At 36.1% G+C, this 22,802-nt stretch overlaps 1 protein-coding gene across 1 annotated transcript; it reads right to left on the bottom strand.

Moving 5' to 3' along the window:
- Positions 1 to 362: 362 nt before the first annotated feature.
- Positions 363 to 22,551, bottom strand: SLC25A31 (solute carrier family 25 member 31). The gene is made up of 6 exons (XM_058550030.1): positions 22,256 to 22,551; positions 15,069 to 15,196; positions 7,606 to 7,723; positions 6,083 to 6,237; positions 4,322 to 4,447; positions 363 to 715 (listed from the first exon to the last, which is right to left on the bottom strand). The coding sequence occupies exons 1-6, from the start codon at positions 22,497 to 22,499 to the stop codon at positions 515 to 517; spliced, it is 972 nt and encodes a 323-aa protein (XP_058406013.1). The 5' UTR covers positions 22,500 to 22,551; the 3' UTR covers positions 363 to 514.
- Positions 22,552 to 22,802: the final 251 nt, after the last annotated feature.

The raw sequence follows: 22,802 nt of genomic DNA, 5'->3' as shown, positions 1-22,802 counted from the left end.
TGCTTACTAAAAGCTACGATACCATAAACACTATACATAGTAATACTTGAGCTGTCTTAGTAGAGATGCTGTAGAAGAAAGCTTACTTAAGCCTGTAGATATAATGATGACATCTCCTGATAAGCTTTTAAGAAATATTTATCATGTCGTATGATTTTTAAAAGATGAGAAGACAGTTATATCAAAAGAATTGCATTTTAAAAGAAGATACTTTCATTTCTTAGATTTTAGCATTATATATTTTAATTTTTCATCACAGAAGTAAAAGGATTTTAAACTAATAGAAATAAAATATACTATTTATAATAAGTAAAATGTCCATTAAAGTGAGTTTAAGTCTAAGTAGGACTTTTATCTGATTTTCAGTATTTAAATCCTTGAAAAAAGCTTGTGCTTTATCGCAGAATTAGCACTTTAGGAAAATACTGACAGTAATAACACACTATCAAAATGTATACAAATGGCAGCTATGTAATTTGTATGTTTAACAAATTAAATATATGCATTTCTCAATTTAATCTCCTGATGAACTGCCTCCAATATCGATATTAAGGAATTCTTTAATTTTATCATATAATACCAACACCAAAGCACCCCCTGTACCACGAAGGATATTGGAGAAGGCACCACGAAAAAATGCATTGATTCCCTCATGTTGGTAAATCTTCACAAAGCAGTCTAAAGTTCCTTTATATTGCCGTTCAGCCTCACCACTCTATATGAAGACAGATAAATAGTTTGCCATTATTTTAATATCTTTTATCTTAAGATATACTTTATTCAGCACTAAGGATAGATAAAGGTTGAATAAGTATATTGAGTTAGGCATATATTGAATATTGTACCCAGCAGGTGGAGAATACTCATACTTTTCAGGCATACTTGAAAACTGACCATGTATTAGGCTTAACAAATTTCAAAAGATGGCATCACATACCATGATTTATCCTCTCACCACATTGCAATTAAGTGAGAAATCAACAGCAAAAAAGATAACTAGAAAAATATCATATGTTTGGATACTAAGAAAAACACATCTTAGGAAAATATTTAAAACCTAATAATAACCATGAAACTCCTTAACTAAATTCGTAAGATGCAGCCTGAGTGGTAACTTACAGGGAAATTAATGACCTTGAAATGTTAGCAAGAAAAGGCTGAAAATTAATGAGCAACCTAAACATTTTTTAGAAAAAGAATAAACCTAAAGAAAGTAGAAATAAGAAAATAACCAGCAGAAAAAAAGGAAATAGAAAGTAAACACAACAGAAAGCAAAAAAAGTCTAAAGGTAATTATTTGAAATAATTTACTGACATATTTCTGGAAACACTGTTTGAAGAAAAACAAGAAAAGACCCCAAAATTATTAGAGATGGCAAAGATAACATTACCACAGATGACCCAGAGATTAAGAAAGAGCAAGATGATATTATGAACAACTTCATGACAATTATTTTGAAAACTCAGAAGAAATGGATAAATTCCTAAAAAAGTATAATTTAACAACAGAATTGGAATAATACTAAACTCATTAAAGAAATTCAATCAATTTTTGAAAATCTCATAAAGAAAACCATGTGTTCAGATGGCTTTATATGAGTTCTACTAAACCTTCAATGAACATTTAATTCCAATCTTACAGAAATTATTCTAGAGAAGAGAAAAAGTGGGAAGACTCCCTAACATGTTTTATGAGACTTGCCTTGATACCAAAATTAGATGAGGCCAATAAAAGAACGAAAAATTAGAAGCCAATGTCACTGAAACACGGATGCAGAAATCCTGAACAAAAACTACCAAATCAAACTCGGTAAGAGATACAAAACACAATACATCATGATGAAGCTGGATTTATCCCAGGCATATGAGGTTGGTTTAGCTCTGGAAAACAGATTAATGTAATACATTATCATATGAAAAGAGAAAAATGATATCATCATATCAGTAAAGAAAAAACATGACCACCATTCATGATTCAAAATTGTTGTAACCTAAAACAGAAAGGAACAGCCATAACATGATAAAGAATAACTATAAAAAAATCTATAGCAAACATTAAATTATGTAACATTGAAGGCATTCCCTGTAAGATTAGGAACAAGACAAGGTAGTCAGTTATTACTTTTTTAATGTAACACTGAATCAGAGGTCTCAGCCAGTGAAAAAATGGAGGAAAAGGAAATAAAAGGTGTAAGAATTGATAAAGAAGGGGAAACAAAACCTGGTATTATTTGCAGATTATATACCTGTGAGTGTAAAAAAAAAAAAAAAAACTTCAAAGAGTGTACATAGAGATTAGTGTTTGTAATAGGGTTTAACAAAGTTGTGGGATATAAAATGAAAATACAGAAATTAAAAAAGAGTACTAAATGGGCTGAATTGTGTCCCCACAAAATTCATATACTGAAGTCCTAACCCCCAGTATCTCAGAATGTGATTATATTTGGAGACAGGCTCTTTATAAAAGTAATGAAGATTAAATGAACTCATTAGGGTGGGCCCTAATCCAATATGGCCATCCTTATAAGAAGAGAAACAGAAAAAGGATCATGGGAAGACATAGGGCAAAGATGGCCATCTACAAGCCAAGGAGAGAGGCCCTAAGAAGAAACCAACCCTGCTGGACACCTCACTCAGACTTTTATTCTCCAGAACTGTGAGAAAGTAAATTTCTGTTTAAGCCACCCAGTTTGTAGTGCTTTGTTATGGCAGCCCTAGCAATACACACACACACAAATAAATATATATAAAAGCCCACACCCTCATAATTTTTTTCTGAATTATTTTGACAGGAAGTTGCAGATATCATGCCCCTTATCTTTAAACACTTTAGTGTGCATTTTCTAAGAATATTTTCTTAGATACTGAAAGTAGTTATCAAAATCAGAAAATTTAACATTCATACAGTACCATTTACCTAATCCATAGTCTATATGCAAATTAATTTTCCATTTTAAAAAGTCTTTCAATGTATTAAACTGGAGCTAGATATAGATCAAGAGGAAACAGAGATATAAAAGGAGTAACTGGAGCTGGCCCCATGGCCGAGTGGTTCAAGTTCTGCACAGTCCACTTTGGCAGCCTGGGTTTGTGGGTTCGGATCCCAGCCGCGGACCTAGTCCACTCGTCAGCCATGCTATGGAGGTGTCCCACATACAAAGCAGAGGAAGACTGGCACAGATGTTAGCTCAGGGCGAATCTTCCTCAGCAAAAACTAAGTAAATAAATAAGTAAATAAATAAAAAGAATTACTTTAAGAATAGTCCATGAGTGAAGTAATAGGTTAGATATGCTTTACCCTTTCAGGTGGCCTACTGGATTCTTCCAGGACCATTTCGTAGACATAAAATGAAGATGATGATAGTACATACACCTCATAGCATTGTTTTGAGAATTAAACAAGTAAAATTGTCAAATGCTTAGGACAGTATCTGGCACATAAGCAGCATTATATTACTATTCTAGCTTTCTGGCCTCATTATTTTCACTTGCCCTCATGAAATCTATCATCTGAGTATACTGAACTACTTTTCCAGCCATACCTCTATGTATGTTTTTTCCTCTCTGCTTAGAACATTCTCTCACTGTCTGGAGAAAAAGCTTATTTATTGAGATTTAGCTCTCCAACAGGCCACAGTTCATTACTTTAAGCATTTGGGCACCCCTCCTCTATTGCATTCTGGGAACCTATGCACATTTCTACTTAAACCATTAACTGAAAGCCTTTAATACTGTGCTCTATGAATTTGGGTGCAGGCTCTGCCTTATTTGTGTCACCATAGCTTAGCATAGATCAGGCACTCAAATATTTGCTGAAGGAATGAATGTAAAAAGTTTAGCAATAGAGATTGAATGTATCAAAATTTTGGTTTGGGGATTTATATTTAGAACACATATCATTATAAACAAGTTTTCATCCTTGGAGTTAAAAATTACTTACTTTCATTAAAATATACTACAACAAATGATGACATATGTCAATGGCTTGTGACTGGGTTTATTCTACTTAATCTAATATTCAGTTAAGATAGACATGCTCATCTAATCCCTGCCATCCCCCTATACCCTCCAACCAATTTATGCTACAGTAGTGGAAGGCATTTCTGTTCTGATAGCAGACAAGGAAGAAGCTTTGCTGGATGATGGCTGTTTTGGGATAGGAAAGAATGTAAGACAGAACACATCATGCATTTATTTTAGTAAGTAAAACAAATGATCTACACCTTTCAGCCAGAATTTCTCTAAAACTTGAATAAATTATACCTGAATATCAGAGATATTGGAAAACTTGATTAAGCTTACAAATAATAATATAAAATACCTGCATCATCATACGTCTTCTAACTGTGTCAAAGGGATAAGAGAGTATTCCAGAGCATGTAGTCACAACTTGAGCAATGAAAAAGGAGACAAGAAATGGGGTTTCCTTTGGTTTTGGTAATAAGCCCTAGAAAAGAAAAATGTATCAAGTAACCATCTAAATTTCCAAAATATCTTAAATCCTTAAGTCAAAGAATAATTCTTGCTTACACTCTCTAAACCTCAGTTTCCTCATCTCTAAAACAGAGCTAATATATTGACATCCTTCTTTTTTTTTGGAGCGTTTAAATAAACTAATGGATTAAAAAAAAAGAATAATTCTTATATGAAACAGGGTTCAATGATACTTAAAATGCAATAAAGAACAGTTGGATTTAACATGGAAAGATTAAAATAATAACAGGAGATCAATAAGAAAGAAGAATGCTATACATGGTTATACTTTAAAAATATATTTGAAAAGGAAAAGCATATTTGCTATTACAAGAGATTTGCTATTAATGGCACCTAAAACTAGGGGAGATCACAGCCAGTGACCAAAAGTGTTCTTCCATGGCTCTTCCCTATATAGTTGAAAAAAATTAAAGTATGCCTGCTATTATCATCAATAGATGATATCTGATAAGCAGCTTTAAAGCTCTAAGCTAATGAAGAAACATTCCTAAATTTCACAACCACTACAGGTGATAATAGAGAAAAGCAGAGGGAGAATACACATAAATTTTCCTGTGATTAAATAAACATACATAAGATCCTGTAATTTCCATTAATTTAGTTGTTTAAAAAATACACTACCAACTAAAATTAATATGTCCAGACCACAATAAAAATGACATTCAACTGATTCATTCAACATTCAACTAATGAGGGAGGGCAGAGATAATATCTAAAACTATTATAAAATTTCCCTCAAGTTTTAATCTTATTTAGTAAATAATATTAATTTATTGCATTTAACATGTTATTAATGCATTGCTTCCTTTTGGAAGCATTATGATGTAATGATTAACAGCATGGGATTTCGGCTTGCCACTTAAATTACTTAACCATTCCTAGGTTATTTATCTTTAAAATGGGGATATTAAAAGCTATCCTAGAAGACTGTGAGAATGTAATGTACTTATTAACAAGCTTCCTAGAACTAAGTAATAGCTCAAAAAGTGGTAGCCATTATTACAATCTTTCTCCTTCCTACCTTATGGAAGTGCTATTAAAATCTGAAATAAAAAAGCAAATTGCAGAACAAGCTGGATAATACCGTACAGAATCTAACAGTACCCAATAGATAACCGTGCTATAGTAGCCTTTATTACATTTAACTAATTATGCCTTGCCTACTTTCCAAAATGATGAGATATTAAATTGATTATTTGCATGTAAAAAAGTGATGATAAAGTGAATGGAAAATCAGAAAACCTCTGTTAGAAGATGCTTTTCTATATGCCAAAGATTGATAATACTGGAAGCCTACTTAGCATGTTTTCTATTTGCAACATGATGTATAGTGAATCTTTCAGTGCAAACAGCACAAAAACTTAATGTTTGGGTTTATGCTTTATATCTAAAGTCAGATCTACAATAGAGTCATAAATTAATTAGGTTATGGCTGAGTCATGATTAAAGAGAATTCTATACTGTCTATTTCATCATTTATTTTGATTTCTACAGTTAAAAGTAAACATAACTGCTGAACATATTACTAATTAGAATAAAAAGAAGCAAACCATTTATTTAATATATACTAGTTAAAGCCCCAAATTACCTTAACTGTGTCATAAGCGCCAAAATAAGAGGCTCGGTACACAATGATGCCCTGAACTGAAACACCAAACCCTCGGTATAAACCAACAATTCCATCTGATTTTGCTATTTTCATAATACAGTCACCTAAACCCTTGAATTGTCGCTGTTCAGGACCTAAAATAAAGCAATTTAAAATTTATTAGCAACATTATATATCAGATAAACACCTTAATCAAAGTAAACTAAACATTTTATAGATTTAAATTATGTGGAAGTGTCACTTAGAAATCTAACAAAAAAGGAACAAATCATAATCCTCCCATTTATTTAAAGATAATTAAGATTTCAAGTAGTATCTTAAAAGATTTTAACTGAAAATATTAAAAGGGCCTCACAGCAGGCACTCAATAAATATTTGTTGAACAAATCTCTGCTCCCTTAATAAATTCTATTAAAACGATACTAAAGGAGTAAAACAGCTTTAAAGCCATATAGGCAAAGAAGAGTACACGACAGAGAACAAAATCGACAAATTTTAGCAAGATAGAAAGGAGGTGGAAGAGTGGTAACTCACTAAGTAGAGCAGAGAAAGCTGAAACCTATTATCTTGCAGGGGGAGATATTGTTGAGAAGCGAGCCATTTGACCCAGTAACCTCAGAAAGACTTAGAAATCAGAGGAACTAAGTACAACTCTTGTAGTGAAAGCAAAGTAGCAGCTGGATGCTCAAAATCCACAACTTCACCGTGAGCAGCCAAGTGACTTGCTCCTCAGAATGGGTAAGGCTCCAGATTGAATGGGGCCAACTGAGTTACCTCCACAATTACTGAAAAAAGACACACAAAGATACATCATTGTGAAATGTCAAATCATTAGGGATATAAGGTAATTAAAGAGGAAAAAAGTCACATACAAAAGGATCAGCAGTAAGAGATCAAATTCTTTAGAGCAATATTAGAAACTAGAATCCAGAGTAATGCTTTCAAAGTTGTGAAAGAAAATAACTTTAAAGGAAGAATTTTATATATAGCCAAATATTAAGAAGGGAAAACAGAGACATTTTTAGACATGCAAGATCTCAATTTATCTCCCATCCACTCTTCTCAGAAAGCTCCCAAAGAGCATAATCTACCAAAACAAGGGTGTAACAAAAACACAGGAAGATGTGATAAATAAGTAAAGACAGAGGCAAACGGAATCTCTAGGATGAGAGTTATACATCTAACCCAGAGAGGAGCCATAGTGGAGACTGGAATAAGTGCATACAGGGATGTGGGAGATGATTCTCTACGAAAAAACTGGAAGTAAGTTATAAGCAGTTTTTGTGTTTGCTCTTTTGTTACTACACTGTTGGCCTTCCCCTTCCCTCTTCTAAGGGAAAAGAGAAAAGTAGTAATCTTAAGGCCCAATGACTATACCATTTGGTTGAGAATAAAATTTTTAGACTGTATCTGACACTGCTGTTATAGCATAACTCTACAATAAATAATACATTGTTCAAAACATAAAGAAGGAAGAGTTAGTATTTCTAAAAATCCCATACCTTTTCCAATATCAGCACCTAATCGGGTTCGTGCAAAATCTAGCGGATATACTACACATAAGGATGTTGCCCCAGCAGCTCCACCAGAAGCAAGGTTTGCCAAAAACCACCTCCAGAACTGAAAGATATTAATTAAAAAATGGTTATTAAACTATAGAATCTAACTGTTTAAAATCATTTTTCATAAAGCTTAAAAAGCCAGACTTACAAACTGCTTTTATAAAGTAAACATCTATGATAATGCACATCGTATTATCCAAAATACTTCTCTTCATGTCCATGTAGCCTTTGTTTCTTACCAGGCAGTCTGGGAGATACAGTTTAGATGCTGACATACTGAAATTCCAAGATATTTTGTTAATGTCCTCCAGTAAAAGTCGCCCACGTTAGCAAAAAAGGCCACAGAAGATAATCATCTCTTTAGACTGTATACATTTTTTGTTAATAATAGTGTTAGTTATGACTAAAATGTCAAGTATCTATGGAGGCATTAGTTGCGTCTTTTTTTGGTGGTGGGGCAGTAATACTTTATAATGCCACAATTTTACTTTGTAACTTCAGTAGAATTAAATTTAAACAGCTCAAAAATATATATTATGTTCAAATGCTAACATGAAAATTGGCAGAAATCAATTATAATGTAGTTGAGTGGCACGTAAGTTATGCCTTATTGATCTACTGGTTCACATGGGCTGTTGAGTTTCTTTTTGATAAACATATAAAATGTGCTCTGCTTAGGTCCAGCACACTGCTTCTCAACATCTAGAGCTTACTGGAGAAGAAAGGAATACTTGAATTGGAGCTGTTATAGAAAACCTAGGGTACAAGGCTGCTGTAACCATTAAATACCTTAAAGTGAATAATATTCTAGTCAAGCTCAGTTTCTTGCTTTATTCTCTGACTCTTATTTCTAACAATAGTTTTAAGTCTCAGTTAACTTGGGAATTCTCAGTTTTCCCTTGGTGTGGAATGCCCTTCCTATCTTTCTTAAACAGTAAGTTATTGATTTATGCTCTAATTCAAATTCGCCTTCTTCCACTGAAAGCTCTGACCTCCAACCCATCCAAAACTGTATGTAATCATACCTTCTTCCCATAAATACTTCACCCCTCAGAGAATTAAAGGTGAATCATGTGACCAATATGTAAACTGTCAATTTGTTCCAGATTCTCATTTTTTTAATAGTACTTACAATCACTTTCTACTTTCAATTTATAATTATTTGTGTGCATGTCTTATCTTACCTCTTACAGACTACACATTTCTTGAGGCCAGAATTATTATCACTTTTTTTAATTTCACAGCTTTACTGAGATATATTTACACACCATACAATTTACCCATGTAAAGTATACAATTCAATGGATTGTTAGTATATTCACAGAGTTGTGCAACCATCACCAGTTTCAGAACATTTTCATCACCCCAAAAAGAAATCCTTCCCCATTAGCAGTCATTCCATATCCTCCTCCATCCACCTGAGCCCTAGGTAACCATTAAGCTACTTTCTATCTCTGTAGATTTACCTGTTGTGGACATTTCCTATACATGCAATAACACAATATGTAGTCTTCTGTGACTGGATTCTTTCATTTAACATAATGTTTTCAAGGCTCATCCACACTGTAGCATGTATTAGCACTTCATTCCTTTCTATTGCCAAATAATATTCCATTACAGTCATGTGTCGTTTAATGACGGGGATACGTTCTGAGAAATGTATCGTTAGGCAATTTTGTTGTTGTGTGAACATTATAGAGTGTACTTACACAAACCTAGATGGTATAGCCTACTACACACCTAGGCTATACAGTACTAATCTTATGGGACCACCATTGTATATGTGGTCTGTCATGGACTGAAACGTCATTCATTATGCGGTGCGTGACTGTATATGGATTTACCACATTTTATTTATCCATTCATCAATTTATGGACATTTCCGCTGTTCGCATTTTTTTGAGGCCAGGATTCTTAATTCATCTGTTTATTTCACAAAGCAAGTCATGGGGCCTTGCCCAGAGTAATAGTAATGCATTCAATGAAGGGTACTAGGAATGCCACTTACTGTCCTGAGACTCCCATGGCTCCTTTTAAGTGAAACTCAAGTTCTGTATAGGCAGCCATGTTTCATAATCACATAGAGATAATCAGATCAGGAGATTGCATCTGACACCAGGGTAGCTAATCCACAGTCTAGTAGATGATCTGTAACCTGGTAGAAAAAGACGAGCTGGGCCAGAGTATATTTCTTGGGAATTTGACTCTAGAAACTCTATGCCAGTTAGCAGTAAGGATAGAAATAGAAAAGGTATAAAATAACTTTTTTTAGGTCTCAGTCTACTTTGAGACTGTTGAAAGCTACAGGTCCTCTTGCAATAAAAATCATATATGTACAAACACACACTTGTAGTGTGTTTAAGGTATTCCTCAAACATGCATGGATCCCAGGTAAAGAACCTCTGGCCTTCTGAAAGGTCAGAAGGGACCACCATGATATAACGCTGGACTTAAAAGAAATAAAAAAGTATAGGTAAATTAAAAAGGTGAGCAATAATGAGAAAATAGCAAACACACACACAAAAAGCAGATCATTAGAGAGAGAGAGAGAGAGAGAGAGAGAGAGAGAGAGAGAGAGAGAGAGAGAGAGACCAAGTAACTTGGGAGACAAAGATGAAGAGTATAATTCGATCCCTAGGGCTCCCTTTGGTTCAAATTCCAGTACCAGTGTATCGTTGCAATAAATACCTCTTTTTCTTGAGGTAATTTGTGTCTCTGCTTCTTACAACCAAATAAGTCAAACAAAACATGCAGCATAAAGGTTTATAAAATACGTCTTATGTTCTATTTAATCTTTTTTTCCTTCCTAGATAAGAGAAAGAGGGCAGATCAATGACTTTCCGGATGGATGATCACATAATTTATTATTCAAACCAGGACACTTCTGATAGTGAAAGTGGGGCCTATGAAAAAGTGACTTAGGCAGGCACAACATGTATAAATAGTATGGCCAACCTACTGATGGAAGGAAGGAAGGAAGGGACGTAGTGGGGGAAGAAGGAAGGAAGGAAGAAGAGGGAGAAAAAAAGTTAGAATCTATGTTGGATGATAATCCTGCAAGTGTTTGTGTAATAAACAAAATCTGTCCTTCCACAATTAAGCTTGAAAATAAAATAGATGCAGGAGAGGTGCTATAGCAATACAAATGAGTTTCAGTTACTATAATTTAGTAATTTCACATATTACTATACTGTAAAAAGAAAGGGCATGGAGAGGAATCAGGAAGGGAGAGGAGGATGAAAGAGTCTGCGAGTTTTGGAGGAAAACAATCCTTTTATTTCCAACTGTTGACAAATGGATACTGTGTGAACAGACTCAATGATGCATCAAAGAACAAATGCCCTGGGACCAAAGTTCTTTCTAACAGTTTGTCTGGGCACGTAAGAGAGCTGGGCGAAGTTCTAGTCTTCTCTGTTGAGGGCTGTGCTGGAAGCTGCTCAGGGGTAGCAGAGAAACATTTTATACCCAGGCTCAGCTAAGGCTCATCCAGTCTAGTGACCTCTGCTGAGAGAGGAATAGAGTGTGGTGGAAGGATCTGAATTTGGGAGTTAGAAGACCTGAACAAATGACTTGGGCAAGTGCTTTAAGCTCTGAGTCTTGCTCTCCTTACCTATACATTTGGGGTAAGAATAACTACCTCAAAGGGTGAGGTGAAAATTCAGTGAAACAATATATAGTACGCACACACCTCCCTACCATGGTTATTTTTGAAAAGCTTTTTATTTTGAGATAACTGCAGATTCCCATGCATCCTAAGAAATAACACACAGAGTCTGTAAACTCTTCAACCAGTTTCCCTCAATGGTAATATCTAGCATTAACTGTAGCAGAGGAAATTAACATTGATAAAAACCTACATTATTCAGATTTCACAATTTGCATGTATATTTAGTTCTATGCAGTTTTATCACATGTGCAGATTCATGTGACCACCACCATAGTCAACAGTTCCATGATACAGATCCCCAGTGCTATCCTTTCATAGCCACAGTCACCTCCCTTTCTCCTGGAAACCCCTATTATGTTTTCCATCTCTATTATCGTGCCCTTTCAAGACTGTTATATAAATGGAATCAGAAAGCAAATGACTTTTGAGATTGGCTTTTTTTCACTTAGCATCCAAAGTTGCTGCATGTATCAAAAGTTTGTTCTTTTTAAAAAAGTTGTGGTAAAATACACATAAAATTTACCATTTTAGCCATTTTTAAATGTATAATTCAGTGACATTAAGTACATTCACAGTACTGTATGAACATCACTACTATCTATTTCCAAAACATTTTCATCATCCTAAATAGCAACCCTGTACCCATTAAATAATAACTCCCCATCTCCCCTCCCTCCAGCCCCTAGTAACCTTTACTCTACTTTCTGTCTCTACGAATTTGCCTATTTTAGGTACGTAAGTAGAATCATACAGTATTTGTTTTATCAGAAGTTTGTTTCTCTTTATTGCTGAGTAATATTCCACGGTGTGAGGCACCATAGTTTGTTTAGCCATTCACCTGCTGAAGGACATTTAGATTATTTCCAGATTTTTGTCTATTATGAAACAAACTTCTATGAACACTGTGTAGATTGGTTTTTGTGTGAACACAAGTTTTCATTCTCTAGGATAAATGCCCAAGAGTAAAACTGCTGGGTTGTATCATAAGTCCATGTTTAGTTTGTAAGAAACTGTCATACTCTTTTGTAGAGTGGCAGTATCATTTTACATTCCCACCAGCAACGTAAGAATGATTCAGCTTCTCTGCATCCTTGCTAACATTTGGTGTTGTCACTATTTTAGCCATTCTGATACATGTCTGGTGATATCTCATTGTGGTAGATCAATCACTTAAAATCACATACTGTATTTGTTTTTTCTATCTTCTCTGCCTCTTTTAAGACTAGGTTAAAAAAAGCCCAAAAATATTGATTTTTTTTTTCAGTTTTCTTTTTGTACTTCTTTTTGAGGAGAGGGCAGATATGGGATAAAATTTTGATGCCCAATGGCAGAAATGTAAGGGTCATTAATATCCAAATTTAGTAAATAATATATGTTTAAATATTACACTATTAATTGTGACTGAATACCTTTACATTCTAAAGACAGCATGTTCTTTATAGGCATACTAAAAATGTTTTTACCTCAGGCTCTACTAACTTGAAATTTATTACAGATTTTCAGCAAGGATCAAAGTTAACTTTAAAATTTTTAGAGCCATGTTATTTACACTGTTAGGAATAGATGTTAGTACCATAAATATTCTGGTTAATTCTGGTTTTAATTGCTCCATTTAGCTTAGCCTTATAGAAATTATCTTTTTGGGATGTGGGGTAGGAAGTGTTCAGTAAAGGGTTAACTCAGCAGGCCTGCATTGTCCAAACCCTGCACATACTGAAAAGATGTTCAGGACTGGCCCTTGATCAGTTCCTTCAAGATAACCTCCAAGCCCTTGGAATATCTTACCTGATAAGAGTGTCCTTCTATGCCTGAGGCTTTGGGCCACACCAGACAGTTTATGCTAACATGTGATTTATGGTAAAAAACGGTTTTTGTATGCTTGCGGCTTTGGACTAAACTACATCAGTTGGACCTCTTAGGGGAGGAGGGCGGTGGCTGGAGACTGAGAGGTTAAGTTCTGTCACTTTCCATGCCTATGCAACTGACTCCCCCAAAATCTCTGGACACAAATGCTCAAGTGAGCAACCCTATTTGGCAGCACATCGTATGTGTTGTCCAACATCATTGCTGAGAGAATTAAGTGCTGTCCACGTGATTCTACTAGGAGAGGACAACTGGAAGCCTGCAGCTAGTTTCTCCTGGATTCTGTTCTTTTCCCTTTGCTGATTTTAATCTATATCCTTTTGCTGTAATAAACCATGAGTATAACAGCTTTTCTGAGTTCGAGTCCTAGTGAATCACTGAATGTGAAGGTGGTCTTGGGGACCTCTGACACAGGTTCTGAGTCAAGAGAAGTTCCAATTATTAGAGTGGACTGCTAAAGAAGACAGGAACATTTTTCTGAGTGCCTATCATATAGCACAGCACTACAATAAGCACTTTACATGTAATCTCATCTAAACCTCACAATAATGTCCAATTTTTAGATGAGGAAACTAAGGATCAGAGAGGTGACTTTCAAAAACTCACAAAGCTAAAAAGCAGAGTGCCAGGATCCAATCCAGATCTTCTAAGTCTAAAGAATTTTTTAATTAATTAATTTAATTTATTTTTTTTGCGAGGAAGATCAGCTCTGAGCTAACATTCGATGCCAATCCTCTTCTTTTTTCGCTGAGGAAGGTTAGCCCTGAGCTAACATCTGTGCCCATCTTCCTCCACTTTACATGGGACGCCGCCACAGCATGGCTTTGACAAGCAGTGCGTCGGTGTGCGCCCGGGATCCGAGCCTGCGAACCCCAGGCCATGGAAGCGGAGCGTGCGCACTTAACTGCCTGCGCCACCAGGCCGGCCCCAAGAATTTTTTTTTATTACCTTTATACCTCCCACTACATAATAGACAGTGGAAAGCAGTCAATAAATATTTGTTAATGAAATATAAATTGTGAAAAAAAGGGAATACAGGGTCTAAAAGGAAATTAAAGGAGACAGCAACAAAGAAATGTTCCAGAAACGGTTGCTTTTAAAGAACCTGCTAGGACAGCTTGGTTGGTTAGTTGGCTGAGGGGAAGATAAAAAGAGAAAGAAAGGGAAGAGAGACTTTATAAGGGTGAAGGGAAGACCTTGAGAGTAATGTAGGTGGTATAGTGTACATGGAGGCAACAAAACAAAAAGAGACCAGGACAAATGACATACAGTTCAGATGAGCGGGAAATTTTAAAACTGAGATTTTGTAACCAAGGGAGTAATTACCTTGAAAATAAAAAGCACCTTTGCAATAAAAAAAGAGAATTCTCTAACTTAAATTTATCATTTTCCTATTTTGTTTGATGTGATCTTCCTATGCACTTTAATCTCACCTAAATAGATCCTTAGTCATAAAGAAGAAACAATTTATCTCTCTAGGGAATACATTTCCTCACTCATAGGAATACATATCTATTGACTGCTTTTTTTGCTTAATGAAAGTAGATAAAACGCTGTATTTTCCTAGTGCAGCAGAATAGTGATAATAAAATGTAAACTACATTAAAATAAATATTTATTCAGAGAAACACTGCCTTGAGACAAAACATTCTTTAGTTATTAAAATTGTCAAGAAGTTTAGAGAAACTTGTAAAAGTTAACATAATTCTGTTTTTCATATATAATTTCTATAACTTACTATATATTATGTTAATAGTTACTGTGTTTTATTATTTTTTTCTACCACTTGAGCACCTCCTCCCCAAATAAAACATCACACATAAGACAAATCCAACTATTTATCAGAAAATTTTAGATATTAAAATATACTTACCTGCTTTTCTTTATTAACTCCAGACATGAAAAGTTGTTTGTATTTATCCTTAAAAGCAAAGTTTAGAGCTTGTGTTGGAAAATATCGAATAACATTTGCCAAATTGCCACGCCAATAACTAAAGAAACCTACAAAAGAAAATATACTAAATATAAACTTAAATTGTATTATTATTAAATAATTCCCAGAATAGTTTTAACAAACTTAGCTATTTGAACTATCTAAAACTTATACCCTTTCTCATGAGAAAAAATAAAGTTTGTGTGTGTCTCCACTGAAGAAAAAAGGTAGTGTTACCTCCAGGTACCCCATTCCAATTTTGTTAATTTCCACTAAAAATCCTTGAATACCTAAAAACCTATGGAAAGCATTATCAGTTGAATATAGGGCTCTTTACTAGTAGAAAAATAGTATTTGTCAGAGACGCTAGTAATCCTTAGCCTCATTTTCAAATCATGATATACAATTCCTATGGTGATAACGCTGGTAGAATAAAATTGGTTTGTATATACACTTCTGAAAATGAGAAACGGATGAGAGTCTAAACCATCCTTATCTTTATGTTCTGGAACCTAGCCGGAAAAGGGATCAATTTACAATTCAAAGCAGTCTCCAGAGGCCTGATGGAACGACTGGAGGAAATTTTTGAGGTCAATAACGTTCCCACTTCAAATCTCCATGGACTCCAATCCTTATAATTCAGTCATTGTGTTACCCTTATAACTCAGAGCTGCCTTTATAATCCAGAGTTGCCCTAGAATACAATAGGCTAGCTCTTCAGCAGTCAGTTGTTTTTACTAGATTGCAAATTGTTAAATGGTTTGACCCTGCTACTCTGAATAGGATACCTCTAGTCTCAGCTTGGAGAATACCCAGGATCAGTCTTCTAAAGAAAAAAGATTCAAATGAAAATAACCTCAGTTGACTGGGCTGGTGCTCAGAGACTGAGAGTAAGATTAGATGAGTACACAGAGGGAAAGATATTTGTTTGCTAAATAAGTAAATATGCTCTGTGGGAAAAAAACACAAAATCTTGGTGAATCCCAAGCTGAATACAAAGCAATTGCACAAAGACAATTAAGAAGCATATTTAATAGCCAAGGAACAACCTTCTCAGTACTCACAGCTGATACGAAGACATTTAACATGTAATAGTAATAGCTACCACTTCCTGAGCATTTAATTTGTGCCAGACACTGGCAAAAGCTTCATATGTCTACTTCATTTAATCATCATGTTATGCTTACGATGTAGGTTCTCCTATAGTACACATTTTATACATGCACAAACTGAAAGTTTAAAAACTTTAAAAACATGGTTTCAGCCAAACCAGGATTTAGAATCAAGTGTTCTGTCTGACTCCAAAGCTCTACTCCAGCTTTGGGTTTCTGGAGAAACAAATCTTAGAAAAGTCCTAAAAATATTAAAGTATGGTAAATAAAACCCTATTTAAAAAACGGTTAATAGGGCCGGCCCCGTGGCTTAGCGGTTAAGTGCGCGCACTCCGCTACCGGTGGCCCGGGTTCGGATCCCGGGTGCAAACTGACGCACCACTTCTCTGGCCATGCTGAGGCTGCGTCCCACATACAGCAACTAGAAGGATGTGCAACTATGACATACAACTGTCTACTGGGGCTTTGGGGAAAAAAAAAAAAGGAGGAGGATTGGCAATAGATGTTAGCTCAGAGCTTGTCTTCCTCAGCAAAAAGAGGAGGATTAGCATGGATGTTAGCTCAGGGCTGATCTTCCTCACCAAAAAAAAACCAAAAAAACAAAAAACATTAATATAAAAAGTTTTGAGGCAATATTAACAAAAATAACAATACTAATTTCTAGGAACTGCTTTATCTTCATTTAATCCTCACAATCACCCTTGAGGTAGGTACTATTAGTCTACTTTATTTTTGTTTTGTTTTGATTATGTGACTTGCTTTATTATTTTTTTTCTGAAGTATGGCTGACATACAATATTACTTTAGTTTCAGGCATACAGCATAGTGATTTGACATTTATATACAAAATGATCACCACCACAAGTCTAGTGACCATGTGTCACCATATAAAGTTACTACAATATGACTGACTACATTCCCATGCTGTACGTTATATCCTCGTGACTTATTTATAACTGGAAATTTGTACCTCTTAATCCTCCTTCACCTATTTAGCCCATCCCCCCACCGCCCTCCCCTCTGTTGACCAACAGTTTGTTCTTTATATCTATGAGTTTGTCTCTGTTTTGTTTTCTTTGTTCATTTGTTTTGTTTTTTAGATTCCACATATAAATGAAATCATACAGTATTTGTCTTTCTCTGCCTGACTTACTTCAGTTAGCATAATACTCTCCAGGTCCATCCATGATGTCGCAAGTGACAAGATTTCATTCCTTTTTATGGCTGAGTAATATTCCATTCTATATATATACCACATCTTCTTTATCCATTCATCTATCAATGGAAACTGACTTTGCTTCCATATCTTGGCTATCGTAAATAATGCTGCAATGAACATAGAGGTGCATATATCTTTCTGGAATAGCATTTTCGTTTTCTTTGAATAAATACCCAGAAGTGGAATTGCTGGATCATATGATAGTTCTATTTTTAATTTTTTGAGGAACCTCCTTAATGTTTTCCATAGTGGCTGCACTAATTTACATTCCCACCAATAGTGTATGAAGGTTCCCTTTTCTTCACATCCTCACCAACACTTGTTATTTGTTGTCTTTTTAATAAAGCCATTCTGACAGGTGTCAAGTGATATCTCATTGTGGTTTTGATTTGCATAGTCTCTCCATTCTAAAGATGAAGAAATAAGTTAAAAACAACGTCTAAGGCAGAGGGAAGTTAAGTAACTTGCCCAAGATCACTTAGTCAGAAAATTGGAGAGCTGCAAGTCAAACCCAAGCAATCTGGCTCAACAACTCAGTCCCTTAACTACAATACTTCTCCATAAACGCTCTAATCACGTGCATATTTTCTCTACTAAGAAAGTCAAAAGTTTTTCTTTAATGGAAGCAAAATAAAAATCTTAAAACATGAGAAATGTAAGCAAATTACAAAGGAATAGTTCTTGCTAGTTTTGGCCACACTGAATTACTGAGGGGGGTTAGTGAATCTAATTTTTAGAGGTATTTTCAGTGATTTTTAAGTTCTTTTTAGTTAATAAACACATTTAAAAACATAGTTAAACATTTGTATTTTCTCAGAGGTCAGACTCTGGAAAAGAAATATAGAATGAAATATGACTGTGTAAATGATATTGAAGAATAAGAATGATTTCCTAGACCATGGTTTATAGTAACACAATACAGTAACAAAATGACAGATTGCTGGCAGAGGACAAAGTCAATCTTAAAAGGATCAAGAAAAACATTTTGGCTAGAAAATTGCCAATCTGATCAAATGGGATTTAAGTTGAAATCATCTTGGTTTTAAAAAAAAACTAATAAACTGAGTTTAGAAAAAGTGTCATATATCAAAAAGGTAACAGAATTCCCATTTTATACATGGCTCTTAAATATTAATAGTCATTTTAGAAATGGCTGATTTAGTTGGTATTGAGATATTACGAGTTTCAGATTATGAGTTATTAGTTATAATTCTGTAATTATGATTATAGCACTGAATTAATATTTATTTCAAAAAAGTGTCATATAAGAGCAGTATAAGGTTTATAACTTTGGCTAATGTACTGAATATAAACGGGAGCTTGTGATGACAAAGACATCTGGAAATTAACATGAGACTGTGACAGAGTGCCAGATTTATGACTAAAGGAGTTTGCTAGAGTTGGCTAAAGAATCTGTTCCTTGTAGCAAAATTGTATTTGCAAGAAAAAAACCGAGAGGATTCATCAAAACAAATGTCAGTGTCCCAGTGAAAATCTAGAAACAAGTAAATCCCTAGAAGTATAAGAGGAGAACTGGCAGATTAATGGGTTGTGTCTGAAAAAAATATAATCTCACATACATAAAATACTTTTGCATATATTTCACAGAATTCATGGATTCCCTAAAGCTACAGATGTCAGGTTAAGAACCTCTGTGTTAACTTCTTTTTCCACAGAACACACTTAAAAAATTTATTCTTATTCCCCTCTTTGCATCTCACTGCTGTACCATGCTTTTAGAAGCTCCAATGTCCTTGCTAAGAGTGCAAAGGGGGAGGAACCTCAAAGTGGAATTTTGAATGCATTTTCTATAGAAATATTTCTGGGGCCAGGTTTCAGGGTTTTATTCAAATATACATCGTAATTGTACTCTGTAGGTTCCCTCAGAGATTACAAAAATCTACTCTATGTACAATGCAAGTTTATCCCATACACTCATTTACAAATGAACATGAGGAATACATGTTTGTAAAATAGGAATACATAATGATTAAAGAGTTAAAATTCATTGAGCACTAACTATGCAACAGACATGTGGTTGAATACTTTACAGGCATTATCTTGTTTAACCCTCACAATTGCCATATCAGGTAGGTACTATTATTATACCCAGTATACAAATGAGGAAATTGAGGCTGAGAGAGGTTAAATAAAAATTGTTCAGGGGCCGGCCCAGTGGGGTAGTGGTTAAGTTCACGTGCACCACTTCAGCCGCCTGGGGTTTGCGGGTTCAGATCCCGAATGCAGACCTGCACACCGCTTATCAAGCCATGCTGTGGCAGTGTCCCATAAACAAAATAGAGGAAGACTGGCACAGAGGTTAGCTCAGGGACAATCTTCATCAAGCAAAAAGAGGAAGATTGGCAACAGATGTTAGCTCAGGGCCAATCTTCCTCACGAAAAGAGAAAAAAAAATTGTTCAAGGTCATAAGGTAAGGGAAAGGCTGGGACTTGATTCCAGATCTGACTCTAGACTTAGAGCTATTAAATCCCTACTGCCTCTATATAAAAATCCATTCTGGATAATGTTGTGCTTTCTGAGTTCACATCTCTTAGGCTCATTCCACGTTGCCTAAAGAAAGTAAAACTTATAAGTAAAATTAGAGAAAACATGAAAACAAGCAAAACTTCAGAACAGTTGAGATGGGGATGTGTCTTGACTTTCAAAAAAGAGACAGAAGGTAAATTCCAGAAAATATATGTACAATCACCATGAATTCAACAGTCAAAAATGCAGGCGATATAAGTGGTGACCAAATACGACAAGCAGAGTTGCTGACATGAGTTTTCACAGCGATGAACAACTCTCAGTAAAATTCTGAACAAAACAAAATACAACCTTCCCTCTACTTACGTGGTAGCTGCATTAATGCAATCAAGTGTATACCAGAACTACGCCCCAGATAGTGTGTATTTGTAAGTAAATCAGAGTTAGAATCTAGGCTTAGATAATCATAAACAGGTTTTACTGCTACATGAATGTCTAGTGGGAGATCTGAGTCATTCAGGTTGCAGGATAAGTCTTCGTTGTGTAGGACTGGCCACATAACAGCAGCAGGATGTTTAGCATCCCTGGCTTTTGCTTTTCATACCATCGCAATTAAGGATTACACCTCTCTATCTTGGTGCTAAACAAAAAATTCCCCACAAGTTTCCAAAAATGCCCCTAGATGGCACTGTTATTCCTGTTGTGAATTACTCTTAGGATAGGATATCCTATCCTAAGTATAGGATAGTACTAGGTAAGTATATCCTCTTACCATAGGATATACCACGGTGTATTCATAACAAGCCTTGTATATAAGAATAGAAAACACCTATAAAGTTCTGCTTAGGACCATCTCATCTTGGAAGGTGAAGAAAGCAGGGACCGGAATACTATCCAGGAAGATCTCAATTTACAAGAGCCATACCGAATATATTTAGGTTTAAATATTACAAAAAACATTTAAAACATAAAATAAATTAGCAGTGGTCAGCACAATCTGATCAGAATATTTAACTTCACCTGACTAAACAGATAAAGCAGATTAGCTAATAATACAGAGGCCCCTACTTCTCTGAAGACGTCTTAGAATACAAGCCAAGGAGAGATAGGTTTCTACTTTTCCCATAAAAATCTTGGGGGAAATGGGAAGCTTGCTCTGATAAAATAAATGGGAGTAGGGAGAGGTGAACCACTCACTATGAAAGATCTGAGCTCAGCTCCCAAATGCGCATTCTAAATTCAAGTTAGAGGATGCCTTAAGAGTCTACCCTCATCCCCAAATAGGGGACCCAACAGGTCAAGAAGAGTAGTAAACACATCTCTAGGGACAGAATGCTTTTTTATAGGAGAGTAACCTGCCCTAGACTTAGGAGTGGACGAAAACCCTTCACTTCTTATTCAGAATACGCAGTAAATAGACCTATTTCTTTCTTAAAGTTCGCATAGTTTTCAATTGAATCCAACTATACGAGTGGATTATAGATTTCTGATAAATTTATCCTCTTATCCACTCAGCAACCTTAGAAGCCATTCTGCAACAGGAGGGCATTTAATGGTTAACAAAGCACCTTCATAACTTATTCCTTGAAATCATTTCAATATTAACAGAAAAAATTCCAAAATGCACAAAAATATCAAAATTTTAAATAAAGACAGGGCCTGATGCAAAAAGAAAAAACTGGTAATACTGATCCTGTCTTTAGTTAAAATGTTGATATTTTGCTCACTTTGGATTTTTCACATTAATTTTGATTTTTAAAAATATTATCTGTCTCTCCTTTTTTTGGCGCCCCCCTCAAATTTGTGCAGAGGTGGAGTGCCTCTTTAGTCTCAGCCCTGGTCTTCAGCAGTTCTCAAGAATAAAGAGAACTTTTCACTGAATAGATACCAGACTACTGGGAGGCCCAGTGTTTCCATATTTAGAATATTTCTCTTAAACGTATTATTTCAACAAACATTTAAACAACTTAAAGCACCTGTTAACATACAGCAGAGTGCCTAATGGCATCTCCTCCAATCCTGGGGGCTCAACCACTTTCCTCTGAGCCAGGCACAGGGGCACCAAGGTGTAAATCCTGCTGCGAAGGAGAAATTTATAGAAAGAGAAGGTGGTGGTCTTCCCTGCACCAGGACTGGTCACGTGTAGGCCTTCTGGGCCCTGGGAAAGCAGAGCCTCTTAGATTGCTTAACAAATGGAATTGGCGAAGATGAAGAAACAGACTCATCACCGACAGACACGGCCGTGAGGCCCGCAATCGCCCCCTCCCGGCCCACACTCGCTTCTGGGAAGCCGGCCTCCCGTACGCACCCTGCTCGCGGGGAATCCGCACCAGGCAGTCCACCATGCCCTTGTACTGCGCCTCGGGGCTGATCTGCTTGGACGACGCCTGCACCTGCAGCAGCAGCTTCACCCGCTCGATAGGCGCCACTGCCGTCTTGGACACAGCTGCGGCGACCCCGCCTGCCAGCAGGTCCTTCCCGAAGGACGCGGCGTCGAAGAGACGCTTTTCCGCCTTCTTCTCTGCCTTCTTCTTCGGAGGTTCACGCTGCATGGTGGGACGACGGACGTAAAAACGGGTCGTCCGTCCCGCTGCAGCTTAAAGAGAGCTTGGGAGAGACGAAAGGAAGCAGAAAACCGCTTCAGCGTCGTCCTGGCGGGAAAGCGGCGCTCAGAATGCCGGGAAACCAGAGCACCAGGGCGGGCGGGGGAGCTGCGCAGGCGCGTCCAACCGCCTCCTGCCGCGTGGTGCCAGCCACGTGACTCCCGGCACGTGGCTCCTGGGCGCGCGGTGCCGCCTGGGGAAGCCTCGGTGCCCGGCTCTCCTGCTGGGTGGGGAAGCCTCGGTGCCGGGCTT

The sequence above is a fragment of the Diceros bicornis genome, chromosome 11 (assembly GCF_020826845.1).
Source record: "Diceros bicornis minor isolate mBicDic1 chromosome 11, mDicBic1.mat.cur, whole genome shotgun sequence".
Classification (NCBI taxonomy): domain Eukaryota; kingdom Metazoa; phylum Chordata; class Mammalia; order Perissodactyla; family Rhinocerotidae; genus Diceros; species Diceros bicornis.
This window is presented reverse-complemented; position numbering and strand designations above follow the sequence as displayed.

Excerpts from the sequence above, each read along its gene's own strand:
- SLC25A31 (XM_058550030.1), bottom strand. The coding sequence starts at position 22,499 with ATGCAGCGTGAACCTCCGAAGAAGAAGGCAGAGAAGAAGGCGGAAAAG. Across the intron at positions 4,448-6,082 it reads GCGCTTATGACACAGTTAAG|GGCTTATTACCAAAACCAAA; the intron begins GTAATTTGGGGC and ends TTTCTTTTCTAG. Across the intron at positions 716-4,321 it reads GAAGACGTATGATGATGCAG|AGTGGTGAGGCTGAACGGCA; the intron begins GTATTTTATATT and ends GTCTTCATATAG.